General features: G+C 43.5%; 1 protein-coding gene across 1 annotated transcript in view; it reads left to right on the top strand.

Annotated features, from left to right (window-relative positions):
- SLC9D1 (solute carrier family 9 member D1) overlaps positions 1-13,352 on the top strand; it is a 498,092-nt gene that overhangs the window by 122,822 nt on the left and 361,918 nt on the right. Inside the window, exon 3 of the mRNA XM_086934696.1 lies at positions 6,370-6,549. Coding sequence (XP_086790822.1) covers positions 6,370-6,549 — 180 coding nt within the window. The remainder of the gene's footprint in view (positions 1-6,369; positions 6,550-13,352) is intronic.

The following is a 13,352-nucleotide window of genomic DNA, read 5'->3' as shown; positions in this document are numbered from 1 at the left end:
TGGATCCTTAGTTTTCATCAAAATAATGTCGGAGGGCCTCCGCCACCTTTTGTACATATGGGGCCTCTGTTCGGAATCGCCAAAGCGGAATGGACGGTCGGCCCGGTCTGCTAGACACAGTCCGCAATAATGGCGCATGGTCAGACAAATGATGTGGTAGATAGGAAATGGTGTCTCTTGTCACAGAAAGGCCCGCCGAGAGGCAACAATGGTCATTTCGGGAAAAGGTGTTGGCTACGGGGGTAAAGCAAGAGAAGGCTCTTTTAGTTGGGTTGCGCGCTCTCCATTCATCTCTCAACTGCATACCCTGAAGTATACCAGTGAGGGAGTTCACCATACGGGGTTTAGTGTGCTCTTTAGGGGGCTCCCTATCTAATTTCCCATCAAATACACAATTGAAATCTCCAAAAAGGAGGATCTCAGCACCCATGTAGGGCATCGCCGCTTTCAAGACAGCTGGGTAAAAGTCGGGGCAATCCAAATTGGTTGCCTAGACGTTAATAATGCAGAGTTCTCTCCCTTCCTACCTTCCGAACAGAAAAGCATATCGCCCATCAGTGTCCAGAACATGTTGAATGTGTTGGAAAGGGACCCCTGTTGCCACCCACACCAGTGCCCCCCATGCAAAACCAGAATACTATGTGGCATAAATCTGTCCCCTCCACCTTTTACGTAGGCACGCAATTGTGTTCTCCCATATGTGTGTTGATGTAGTCCACGACTACTATTTTATATCTTTTCAGGAAGGCATGTATTTTACGACGTTTGTCTAGGGCTGCCAACCCTCGGACGTTCCAGCTAAGAAACCGTAACGTTTGTACCGTCATGATGATGTAGTGTTATGTGTCCGACTTATGTCCCTCCCCCATCAGTGTCTCTCTCTGATGTACTCCAAAATCTGTGACCTCAAAAATTCCCCACCATCCAAACCAACTTTTAGGAACTAAACATTCTCCCCTCCTCCCCCTCCCATGGCCAGTAGTTTAGATCTGTATATGCATCTAGTGATCCCTATAAGAAACGACACACACTGCCTTAAACTTCCCCTCCCACAAGCACCTCAATATCTGCACGCCAGATCTAGGGTCCTGACTTGATCAAGTCGTTTCTGAAATGTCATTGGCTGTGCAAGAGAGCTGGTGGCGTCGGACGCGAGATTGCTCTCAAGCTTCCCCTGCGGACCTGGTCTCTAGTGGGGGTGTAGCTAGTCCGGCGGCTGCCCTTGTTCTCAAAACATTTATATATTGGCATGGCACTCAACCTATACTTTTAGATTAAATTAAGGAGAAACAGAAAAACTCACAGTTGGGAAGTCAAGGAAGCACTCCCGCATTACGGTTTAGAAGGCTCCTAGGAGCCCCCATAGTGGGATTCAATGGGCCAACTTATCTGTACAGGTAAGCATTTAGTGGATAGTAAAAGTCATTCATGTCCACTGCCTGGTCCTTCGTCTTCTTGTTCAATGTCTGGTGTTCTTTCCACCGAGTCTGGGACCACCTCCGAATCTGAGGCTTGCAGTGTTCTGTCCCGGAGGACCATGATGCGGCCCAAACTCATTGTTCTGTGTTGTTGCGTATGTTGTGTTGGCTGTCTGCAACCCCTCCCCGAGGACTGCGGTGAGGAAGGTGTCCCGGCTGAGCTAGTGGAAGGCACCAAACGTCTCTCCTTCGGGGCCCTGGCATCCAACCAGTCTCTTGCTTCCTCTGCCGAGAAAAAGAACAGAGCGCGACCCTCCCTCTCCACCCGGAGCTTTGCCAGGAACGTAAGGCTATATTGTAAGTTTAAGTCTCGAAGCCGCCGTTTAATTGCAATGAAGGTCTTCCTCTGTTCCTGAACCTGTTGTGTGTAATCCGGATACACTGTTATGGAATGTCCCTCGAAGAAGAACAGTCTTCCGCTGCAAGAGAGCTGGAGCAAATGGTCACTGTACCTGAAGTTGAATAACTTTGCGATGATAGCTTGAGGGGGTGCTCCTATTCTATTAAAAATTCTATTAAAATTATTTATTACGCGCACTATCACCAGCGGTTTCTTGGCGCTCATTGACATATAGCGTTGATCAAGGGTGAGGGATTAATCATAGGCAGCTTGAAAGAGCAGGGTTTTTAGAAGTGTACGAAAGCAGTATTACGATGGACAGAGACGGAGAGAAGAAGGTAGGGCGTTCCAGGTGGAGGGAGCCAGAACGGAAAAACTCAAACCTCCATGCTTTTTTCTTTTAAATCTTGGGACCTCAAGGAGGTTTAGTGATGCTGAGCGAAGGGCTCTGGGAGGAATGTGACGGGACAAGGCCAAAGAGATGAACCTGGGAGCTGCGTCCGATAGGGCCTTAAAGGTAGTACATGCCAGTTTGAAAGTGCAGCGTTTGGAAACAGGGAGCCAATGCAGGCTGCGGAGGAGGGGAGTGACGTGCTGGTGTTTGGGCTGACGGAAGATCAGCCGAGCAGCCTGATTCTGCACCAGCTGAAGTCGGTGGAGGTGACATGCAGGAATTCCTGCGTACAGAATGTTGGCGTAATCAAGGTTGAGGCGGTGGGGGGGGGAACCTACCAGCGCTCGGTGTGATCCCTCAATACAGAAGAACTTCGATAACTGCTTAGGAGCCATTTCCCAAATTATTCAGTCCTCCAAAAACAGTTCCACTGCGGGGCCCTCCGCTTTTTCAGCGAATCCCACAAATCGTAGGTTCCCCCTTCACGACCGACCTTCATAGTCTTCCGCTCGGTTTAGCGTTTGATCACCTGACCCTTCAGTACCACCATTGTGGCACTAAGGTTCTTAACTTCTTCTTTTAATGCATCAGTATCTTTTTCTGTGACCGTCACTCTGTCCAAAACTTTCCTAATGTCACATCTCAGGAGATTAAGATCTATGGCCACATCTCGTCCCTACTTGACATCAATGTCAGTGCATCCTTGGCAGCTCTCTCCAGTGTTCCCTTGTCCATTGCTTGGTTTTCGTTGATATCTTCGGGACAATGGGATATAGGCTGGGCATAATAAAATATTTTATTGGATTGTGATATTGGTGGCTTGTCTTTCCCCATACTGCCCAGTTAATGATATTGGGGTATGCCCTATGTGCCACTTCCCATTTGGGAAATACCAAAAGTGGCTCCCCCCTGCTTCCGCGATCCTACCAAGAATGCAACTCCCTCGTATGCGTAGGGATCTCTTCTCATCCCTATTTCATTTAAGTTGCCAGTCTCAGTCCGGACTGCGCGTATTTGGATCAGAGTCACCCCACGTTGCCAGACCTCCGACTCTTTGCCTTGAGATCCGATCTGACATCTGTGATTCCTTAGCGAAGACTCCGAGGGGGTAACCCCCCACACATCTTTCCTGCTATTTTAAAAGCAAGTCCGGGGGCTCAGGCCATCTTCCTCCTCTTGGGGTCCTTTTACCCTAGCTGCTGTCTTTCATAACAGATCCACTGACTCCTCAGTTCCCGCAGCTAGGCTACCTCTTGTGCTTCTGCTGCATTGCATCCGTGCTGCTGATCCGCCTCGTCCTGGTCACCCCCCAGCAAACCGGGAAGGGGGTCCCGAGTCAGGGGCTAACCAGACTCACCCGGGGCCTCTGTAGCTGCTCTCCCTTCAATAGCCCACAGTGACTCAACTGTTCCCAGCGCGATCCACTCTCCGCTGGGGATTACAAACAACAGCGCTGTCTCAGTGGGGGACCAACTGGCTTTCCTGCCCTTCAGTGGTTGTGGGTGATTTCGAAGGCCCGAATTCCGGCCCGGGGCCGCTCCGCAGCAGACGTCTGATCAATCCTCAGCTCGGCACACTCCACAGGGTCACCTTCTCTTTTCGTGGGGCCGCAACCTGTCGTCCCTTCCCCAGCAGGTACCAGGAAAGTCTCGGGCCCAGCGTCTCCGCCGATCTCCTCGGCCCGAATCGAGGATGGTGCCGGCCTCTCGCCCGAGTCAGGACCTCGTTTTCTTTATCCGAGGGATTTGTGCCGCAATTTCTCAAGCCTGTGGTGGCTAAGAGTCTCATGGGTCCTCGGAAATCATTTTGTGCAAGTTTTGAAAGCCAGGATTCAGTAGGATGTCATTTTTCGTGAGCCGCCCCACAGAGCTCTCTCAGAGCCTGTCTACGCAGCCATGTTGTCAAGCCATGCCCAACTGTGAATGCTCGATATATCAGTTATGGTTCGTTTGATCACTCCATCCGTTACTTGTATGACTGTGTTAATTCTAGAGCTAATGCATGCTAGCACTGAACTGTTGGGCTGCGTGCATTTATCAGACCAAATCCATTCCTGGCTCGCCCAGCTGCTTTGGTGACACTGGGTAACCTCTGGCATATCGCACACCACTGTGACAGCGACAATCAATTCACATGTCTGTCCAATCCTATTTCAGTCGCACTCTCTGTGCCTGCCATTGTGACCACAGGTAGAATGACATCAGGGTTAGAGACCAGAGAGGGAGCCTAGGAAATGGCTTTCACATTTTGAAGAAGTTTGCAGGTGTGCAAATTACCCACTCCTAGCTTGGAGAGGTAGTGATGAAAAATGACAATACAGGACACTTTCAAGGCCCTTTAATTGGGATGACTACACTTTAAATCCTTTAACAAGGATCTATTGGAGGGCAAGCCTGGTGCCAGCAGCCACGTAAATTCCAGCGCCAATTGCATACATAAGTCAATCCAGTTAAAAAGCTGGTAGTTGGATCTTGGGATTAAGCTGATGGCCAGCTGCGAAGTGAGCCACCGCCTGTACCAGGCCCTGCTATCTGTGCTCCCTTGATGCTCTTGACTGAAAGTCCTGGGGGTACAAAGTATTCTCTTTAAAATAATTGAGCGTGTTTAAAGCAGGCCGGTCGCCTGCTTACTTCAGCTAGGAATAATGGAATAGGACTCTGTTAGAGCCAGTATTCGAAAATCCTTTACTGTAGTTCTAATAGTGTCTTCTGTCCTAACAGAAGACGTTTCCATATGGTATTCCTCATTTGTAGCCAATAGCAGTACTTACGTGGATTCCCTTAATTCCTAAAAGGTTATTAACGGAATACAAGTCAGTGGCATTAAAGGAAGAAGTAACCACTTTCTTTTCTTGAATTCTCTAGAAATACAATATTGTAAGAGGACAACTCCCTCCAACTTACCTTGGAGGATTGTTCCTCTTTGGAGATTCTGAAGGAAGTGCAAACACCTTAAGACCTAATTTTGGGCTTGCATTTTCTATGAGGTAAGTTCCAACTCCGTAGGAGCTGCCTCCACCATCTGATTGTCAGGACATTTAAATAGTTGTTTGAAGCACAATTCTTTGTGCTGTTTCCAATATACATTGGCATTGAATTCGCTGTTTTATTCTACTATTCCAACTAAAGTGTTCATGATTAGTTGTTGTTCTCGATAAAATGTTGTGAAGGAGTATATAAAACAAATACATTGATCAATAGATGTTGTCAGCCTCTGATTTAAGAGTGAATAGTATCAGTGTTGAGTACCTTTTCCCGGCAGCTCTTATCATCTCAACTGATTGATTTTGATGTTATCTTGGACGTTGGCTTGAGGAAGTGATGTACTTACAAACTTACATCCTATTTTTCATCCAAGGCATTTAGCTTTAAAAAGCGTTACTCTCATGTGTTAGTCCAATTTGTTCAATGGAAGCAGAACAAAACTACATCGCCCAGAAAGAATTAGGCTGTCTAATATGAGTCCAGGAAAACAGAAAAAGATTTCGACAACATGTAATGTGATGGCAAAGCCAGGGCTTACTCTCCAGAAGGATGTTTGTTAGTGATGAAGGTAGCATTTCAAATTGTGTTATTGGTGCTTGTGCATCTCGGTCCACAAAACATTCTAGAGTTTGGAGCACTTGATTTCATGGTCCATGCAGGGAGAAATGTATGTACATGGCCTTGCTAATGGCCCTTTCACTGTGGTAGTATCTGTCTGTAGTAAAGTAATGTTCAGATTAGCAGTGACCTTTGGGCTTGTGCAAGATGTGATTGGCTAAAAAAGAGAAAGACCTTACTGTAGATGGCCAGTCTATGTTGTGTTTTTAGTTTTTTTTATCAGAAGTTGCTTCGCGGATCTTGTGGTTTTAAGTGCAGAAGGGCATGAAACTGTCCAGCTGCAAGGGGTAAATGCCAGAATGTGTGTGGGGGGAGCAGGGAACAGAACTTTCTAGACCCTTACTTATAAATGTTTCCTTATCTCAACCATAAAGCTTTTTTATAGCTGTTTCTGACAGGTACTAGTAGTCTTTGACCAAGGAGATGAACAAGGCTGGTATTCCATCATGGTTTTGAAATCCTACTGTTAATGTGACATTTAAAATAGTAAGCCAAGTCAAATCATTCCTTTGTTAAACCTGATTGATTTCTGTTTATTTAATTGATATTTTACAGGAGGAGCAGGAGTATGTAGAGCTCCTTGCAGCAGAGAAACATCAGGTGAATGCTCTCAAGAACATGCAGCATCAGAACAAAAGCCTCTCCATCCTTGATGAGATCCTTGAAGATGTCAGAAAGGCAGCTGATCGGCTGGAGAAGGAAATTGAAGAACATGCCTTTGATGACAACAAATCAGTAAGTGAAGAAATGGAGAACACACCTTCAGCTTTTCTTTTTTCTTGATTAAATATTCTGCCTCCTGTGTTGGGCTGTATAGTGAGCCTGCAAATCTGAGGCCCATGTTATCAAATACATCATACATTACAACACTAAATGGGCAATAGCTGTTTTCATTCTGTTTGTGATTATATAATGTTTTGTGGTTGGACAAAAATGTGTCTTTCAACAATAAGCTGCTAATTATACCATTTGATGTTTGTGATCTGGGCACTTTTCAAGGGTACTCGTCCCATGCTAGCTGGATCCAGGAAGCCATTTAACTTATAAGCCCCTATCCGTTCAGCAAGTCAATGTTTTGAAATCTCTACCTTTGTGCAATTTGTGCAGTCCATGCAAGCTTCAGTAATCACTAGGCATGACGCTATAAATACTACTTCAGCAAATGCCCCACAGGCCTCACTTGCACTTTGAAAGTAGTATGATAGTCTAAAGGTAAACTGATTACTGAACTGAGAAAACTGGACATCACACATTCTCCATGTGATTTACTTTGGATGCATATTTCGGCAAGAATCCAGGCCAAATTGTTTTGACAATCTCAAACAGCTTTGCATCTGAAGAAACCACTTTATTTAACAATGCTCCTCTCAATTGTGGACATCGTAAGAGATCCCAGTGATGAAAATATTAGAATGTTTTTATTTGAATGAGAAGCAGTTACCTGGAAATGGTGATGGGTGAAATCCTCAGAATGAATGCTTAAAAATGGTAATCATGTTATTGTTTTCGTGTGGAACAAGGGAAGCAGTTAACAGCTCAATATCAAGAAGTGAAGTCTGAGATCTGCTCTTCCCCAGCAGCTCCGCTGTGCCGTACTCTGCCTCTGGTCGCACCAAGGCAGAGTGCGAGACCGTGTCATGCCTCGTGCACCTTGCTGGTGCCCGTTGCTGCGTTTTGCCCCTTGTTTGTGCTGATATTGTTTTCATTCTTTTTTTTTTTCTCCTCGCATTGTGCCCTCTTGCTGAGGTGATATATTTTAATTCTGTTTCCACTGCGTTGTGCCCATTCTGTTTGACTCGCTTTGTGCCTGTGCCCATCCGTTTTTCTTGTTGCGCTACCAGCGCCAGGAACCCTGGATCTCCAACCATGCGCCGCTACGACACTACCACCCTCCTCGCACTCAACCCCTGAAGACTCTAAGACTGCCAACAGGCCTCGCCGAACACGACCCACGGCCAGTTCTCCTGCCTCCACTGTCGCCAGACCTTCATCACCACCCCAGCCTCCAACACCCCTGACGCCAGCACCAGCGGCACCCTAAGATGCATCCTCCTCAATGTGCTCTCCATACACAAACACGCCATGGAAATCTGGAATCTACTCGACTCTCTCACCCAACATCGCCCTCTTCACGGAAACCTGGATCAATGCCTTCTCCGACCACGACATCAACAACTCAATCCCGGACGGATACAAGATCACATTGACACCCTCACAGGTGAGTAGCGTGATTGATAGGTTACTTGAACAAAGATAGAGCTGAGGTTCACTTGAGTAAAGAGATAAGATGTGCACCTGTCAGATAGTAAGAGAAGTGCACAAAATGTCTTTGAGACCTGTTATGGTGGGTTTCAGAAGCAACCTGTGCTTTGTGGTAGACTTGGGTGGCGCATAGTGTAGTGCATTCTGCGCTCCAGGAGAAGAAAAATTAGCACTCTTTCCTGTGAACTTCTCATTCAGTGACGCTGTACAGCAACGCAAGTAGTCCCAAATGGCTGTAGAAAGATATGTTCAATGACCCAGTGGCAGCCACCTTGTTAGTTTAAGCAAGTTTGACAGACCCATACAGCATTCAGGTTGTAGGGAAAAGAAAAAGAAGGCATCAAAATACTTGGCCAGTTACACAAAGTACTTGGCCTGTTACACTCTGTGATTGGCACACTCCAACTAACACATTTCGGCTACTGTCAAGAGCGTTGTTTGGCTGTGCATTGCGGGGAAGGTAATTTCTTTTGTAAATTTGTTGTTTCTTTATTACTATGCGGGTACCTCATCTACTTGAAGTTGACAAGTGTGGATATTTTATTCTTGCTTTTTTAATACAGCAAGTGCAATGGTGTTATATTAATTTAAAAAAAATTAAAACAATATAATACATTGGTTCTGCAGCTTCAGCACAGATTGAAATTGTGGGGACAGCTAAGAGTTCTGTGTGTCATGTACTGCTGCTGTTGGTGAATGTAGTAATGCATCATTTGGTTTCTAGACTGCACAATGTAGCTCCACCGCCATTTTTCTTAAACATTCCTGATCCAGTGGTGAAGTACAGAAGGTGGAGATTTATTTTTGTAAACTATGCTAGGGTACGTGCAACTAATCTCTGTGATGAGTGCAAGTATTCTCTTCTCATGCACTGTTTAGGAGGTGAAAAGCAAGCTTGTATTCTCCGGTTAGAGTGACCCTATCTGCCTTGTGTCAGTATAGTCATGGAACACTACCTCTTTGGCTTAAGGGAACTAGGAGAACATAAGATAGTGTAAGACTATATTAGCAGCCTGAGGGGAAAAAACCTCAAACTGCAACCGAGGAGAGAATAAGGGGCCAATTGGCCTTGAAGTGTGATAGCATTAAAGCAAGTGAGGACCTTTGGCTAAAAGATTAATTTCCACTAGAGGAGGTGATAACAATAGCCTAAAGAGTAGAATACACAATAAGGCACTTGAAAGAACTGAGTGGTGCGATAAGCAAACACATGTTTCACTAAGACAAAGTGGATGAAGTAGTTTGAGAAGTTCAACCTTGTGTCTGATGCAAAGAAAAACAAAAGTCATTTAAGTAGTGCATTCTTTGTGTGTGCAAACAAATTCACGAAGCCTGTATGAATGTTTGTCCTACCTTACAAATGTAATTGGTTTGGTGAAAGAAAGAACACTTCAACAAGTGTTGTAGAAACAAGATGAAAAAAGAGCAATGTTGGGAAGGTGATTTCACATGAGGTCGTATTCCAAGTTAGTGGTTCAGAGAAAGATCCCTTCAGTAATAAAGTAAAGATAGACAGCATTGATATTTCAATAAGATTTGTTTCCTGTTCACATTTGGCCATAGTTAGTGAATCCATATTTGAGGAGAATTTTAAGGACAAAATAGAACTAGGTAAAATGGATGTGTGTCCTGGGGGTAACTCACCTAAAAATGTTGGGTTACTTTAACGCCTGTCTTGAGGTTGGAAGGAGCTACTTGATTGCTAAATTGTATGTTTCTAACAAAGAATACAATTTGATAGGGTGGCCTCATCAAAGATTGTTAGGTTTGATAGTCAAAGGTGAAACATTTTGAGAAAAAGTTTGAATTGTTTTCTTTTTTTTGCAATAAATTAGGGAGTTAACAGTATTCAAACTAGAATAAGATTGAAAAAAAAGCAGTGCCTGTTGTTGCGAAGGTAAGACGTGTGCCTGTAAGTGCACAGGACGGGGTTAAAAACCAAAAAAACTAGAACGCCTCACTGACATGGGAGTGATAGAATCTTTTGAGGAAACAAAATGGTTGGCCCCAATAGTTGTTGCTAAAAAGCCAATGGCGAAATTCACTTATAAGTTGAACTTGGAGCTCTCACCAGGGAGGTGGCTGGAGAGAAGTTCCCACTTCCAAACAGAGATGAGATAGTGACAGCCTTAGCCGGAGCAAAGTATTTCATATTGCTTAATCTGACTTTAGCTTATCACCAAGTTTAATTCGGCATCTGCTCCAAGACTTGACAGCTTTCATCATGCCCATGGTAGCACATAGGTTCAAGAGAATGCCTTTTTGGTTTGATATCCACGACTTCAGTTTTCCTGAGATTGATGACATACATTTTGGTGGAATAGCTAAAGTCCTTTGTTATCGAGATCTTTTGATTTTTAGCAACACCAGGGAGGGACATGACGCAATGGTGCGTTTAGTTTTGGATACGTTGATTATAGCAAGCGTTACCGTAAGAAGAGATAAATGCAAGTTTGGTATGTGTGATGTAAACTATTTGGGAAATCATATATCTGGAATAGGTGTCTCACCCAAGAATTAGTGGATGCAATTTCTGAGGTAAAAGAGCTTTACACTAAAGATTAACTTGTGTATTATAGGTATGGTAGGGTACTACAACAGGTTCATAAAGAGATATGCGGATAAATCGGTCTTTCTAAGGAGCTTGCTGAGCAAATAGTTGGATTTATTTTTGGAATGAGGAACGTTAAAGAGAATTTTATGAGCTGAAGGAAGACCTGAAGAATGGACTGAGCTTGCAGGCATTTGTGCCAGGAGATAAAACATTTATTGTAACGAATGCAAGCATTAAGGGTGTAAGTGTAGTTCTAGTGAAAAAAAATGTGGTGTAGAACAGTTGATTGACTGTCCTTCATATTATGCAAGAGAACTGGAACTGAACTACTCTATCATCAAGAGGGGACATCTGGCTGTTCATTGGGCCTTGAGGAAGTTTTGAAATTTAGTGTGAGGTATATTTATGGTATGTTCAGTTCTTAAAGCGTGGTTAGTAGTCTTCATGAGAAAGGGGTTAGATCCCCTCTCTTCAAGAATAAGGAGATTGGTAATTGGTCTTCAGGAATTTGATTTCAGGTGTGAAGAATTTTCAGGCAGTTTGTCCTGTTTAGTGGTGAATGATGAGAACAGTGAAGTTTAGGATGATTTTGTGGAAGAGGACATGAGTGTGAGTGTGTGTGTTCACGATAGCGGAGGATGACTGGAAGTTGGAAATGGAAAAATAATTCTGGACTGGATTAAGAGTTTGGCTGCTGGGATACTCCATCACAAACATGACCAATATCTCGTCCGCCGTATTGCAAGATCCATAGGATGTAATGGATGTGTAATTTGGCGGACGGGATATCAGTCATGTTTGTGACAAAGTAACCCTGTCTGCCAAACTCTTAATCTGGCCCTCAGTTTTCATAAGTGTTAGAGCTGATGTTACCTGGGAAGTTTGAAGAATTAAGCAATGCATCGTCATGGTTAAAGGAAAATTATCAGCTGATTAGGTGGTTTTGTTAAGAAGAACAAGGTTTGTACCTCCGTAAGGTTTACGAGGGAAATTATTGGCGCACATGAAGATAGCTAAGACTGAAGAAAGAAAGTGCTCAAACTTTTGGTGGCCATGGGTAGAATTGGAAGTGAAACATATGGTGAGATGGTGCAAGGAGTGAAACAATAGAAACAAGGTGTGCTAGACAGATACCTCCATGGTGTGTAGAACTCTTCAAAAATGTCCATGGAATTAGGTAACTATTGATATAGTTTGACCATTAAAAGGAGAAGATGATACACCTTACTTAATTGTGTCAATGGATCTCAACTCAAGTTGGCTAAGAAGTTGGGTATGTGCAAGATACCTTGTTTGGAGGTATAATTTGGTTTTCGGAAGAGCTGTTCAAGAGAAAGAGTTTTCCTAACTGTTTTGTTTGACAATAGACTTCAGTTCTGTTCGGTTGAAATAGAAATGTATCTTAAAGTTTGTGGGTTTCAGCATAAGAAGAGTTTAATCTACCTTCCCAAAGCCAATGGAGCAGTACAAAGTAGAAGCAAGACCTTGAAAGAGAGCATAAAATTGGACGGGGTAAACAGTTAGCATTGGAGGATAGCCTTGCTGGGAGCAAGTAAAATCATATTCCTCACCATTTCTCCAATGTGAAATCACCCTTTGAACTCTTAAAGAGGATGGGTTGGGAAAAAGGGGTTTAGTTCAGTGGGCTAGGTGAATGGAGAAAGAAAGAGATGCAGGTGAAGAGACATCAGTATTTTGATAATAGCAACTGTGTGAGGGACATTGATTCTGTGTTGGAGACTGGGTGAAAGTGAAAGCGTCCACCAGGTGTAAGCAATAGTCAAAACTCTCAAAGGCAAAAAAAATTGTAAAAAAGTTCCAAGACACTATAAAGATTGATGATGGAAGGATTTGGAACTAGAGTCCGGGTGGTGTACCACACTCCTGCAAAACATACATTGGTCTGTGTAGAAAAGAATATGTGAACAGCCAAGCAAGTGACATAAACAATGGCTGTGAGGATGTTGTTGGTAAGGGAAGTTGTAGAGTGAGAAAGCATCCTAGTTATTTGAAGTATTTCTTTAGTAGTTGATCTGTATATAACATCTGTACAACCTTGCTTTATTCATTTGCTTATTAGCGTTGTTCTTGTCCTATTTCTGTTTAGAATGTTGTTTTGTTAAGTGATGTCTTTATGAAGAAGGGAGAAGTGTGAAATGCCTTCTCCTTTCTAGATGCCTTGCACTGTTTTAATGCCATTCTAGAATCCTTAAATGGAAATATTAGACTGCTTGTATTTGGGTCAGCGTCTGTTATTTGGAGTTGGCAATGGGTGAGATACTGAGAATATATGGTTTGGGACTTAAAAGCACTAATCGTGTTAGTATCTTTGTGTGGCACACCTCTTTACTCAGGCCTTATAAACAAAACATCTGTTGTATCTGCACATCATGATATGAGGTTTTATTTGAAAAGCAACATCATATATTTAATAACTCTTTTATTAAAGCAGTTGATTCTAAATCCTTAAACAACTTTTTGGGGGGATTACTTTATCAGTCCTGTTTAGAAACCGGTGACATTACATTGTGGTATTGATAGCAGCCATGGCATTACTTAATTGAACGGCACACTTTTAGAGTTCTGTGCTACTCCACAATATTTAATCCCCTATTCTGAGGTATATTAAAAAAAGAAAAGGACAGAAAAGGGAGTTTCTTCCTAAATCACTCTTACAAGTAATGTGGTAATGATATATAATGTGTGTATTCTGCATGTAACT

The sequence above is a fragment of the Lissotriton vulgaris genome, chromosome 8 (assembly GCF_964263255.1).
Source record: "Lissotriton vulgaris chromosome 8, aLisVul1.2, whole genome shotgun sequence".
NCBI lineage: Eukaryota > Metazoa > Chordata > Amphibia > Caudata > Salamandridae > Lissotriton > Lissotriton vulgaris.
This window is presented reverse-complemented; position numbering and strand designations above follow the sequence as displayed.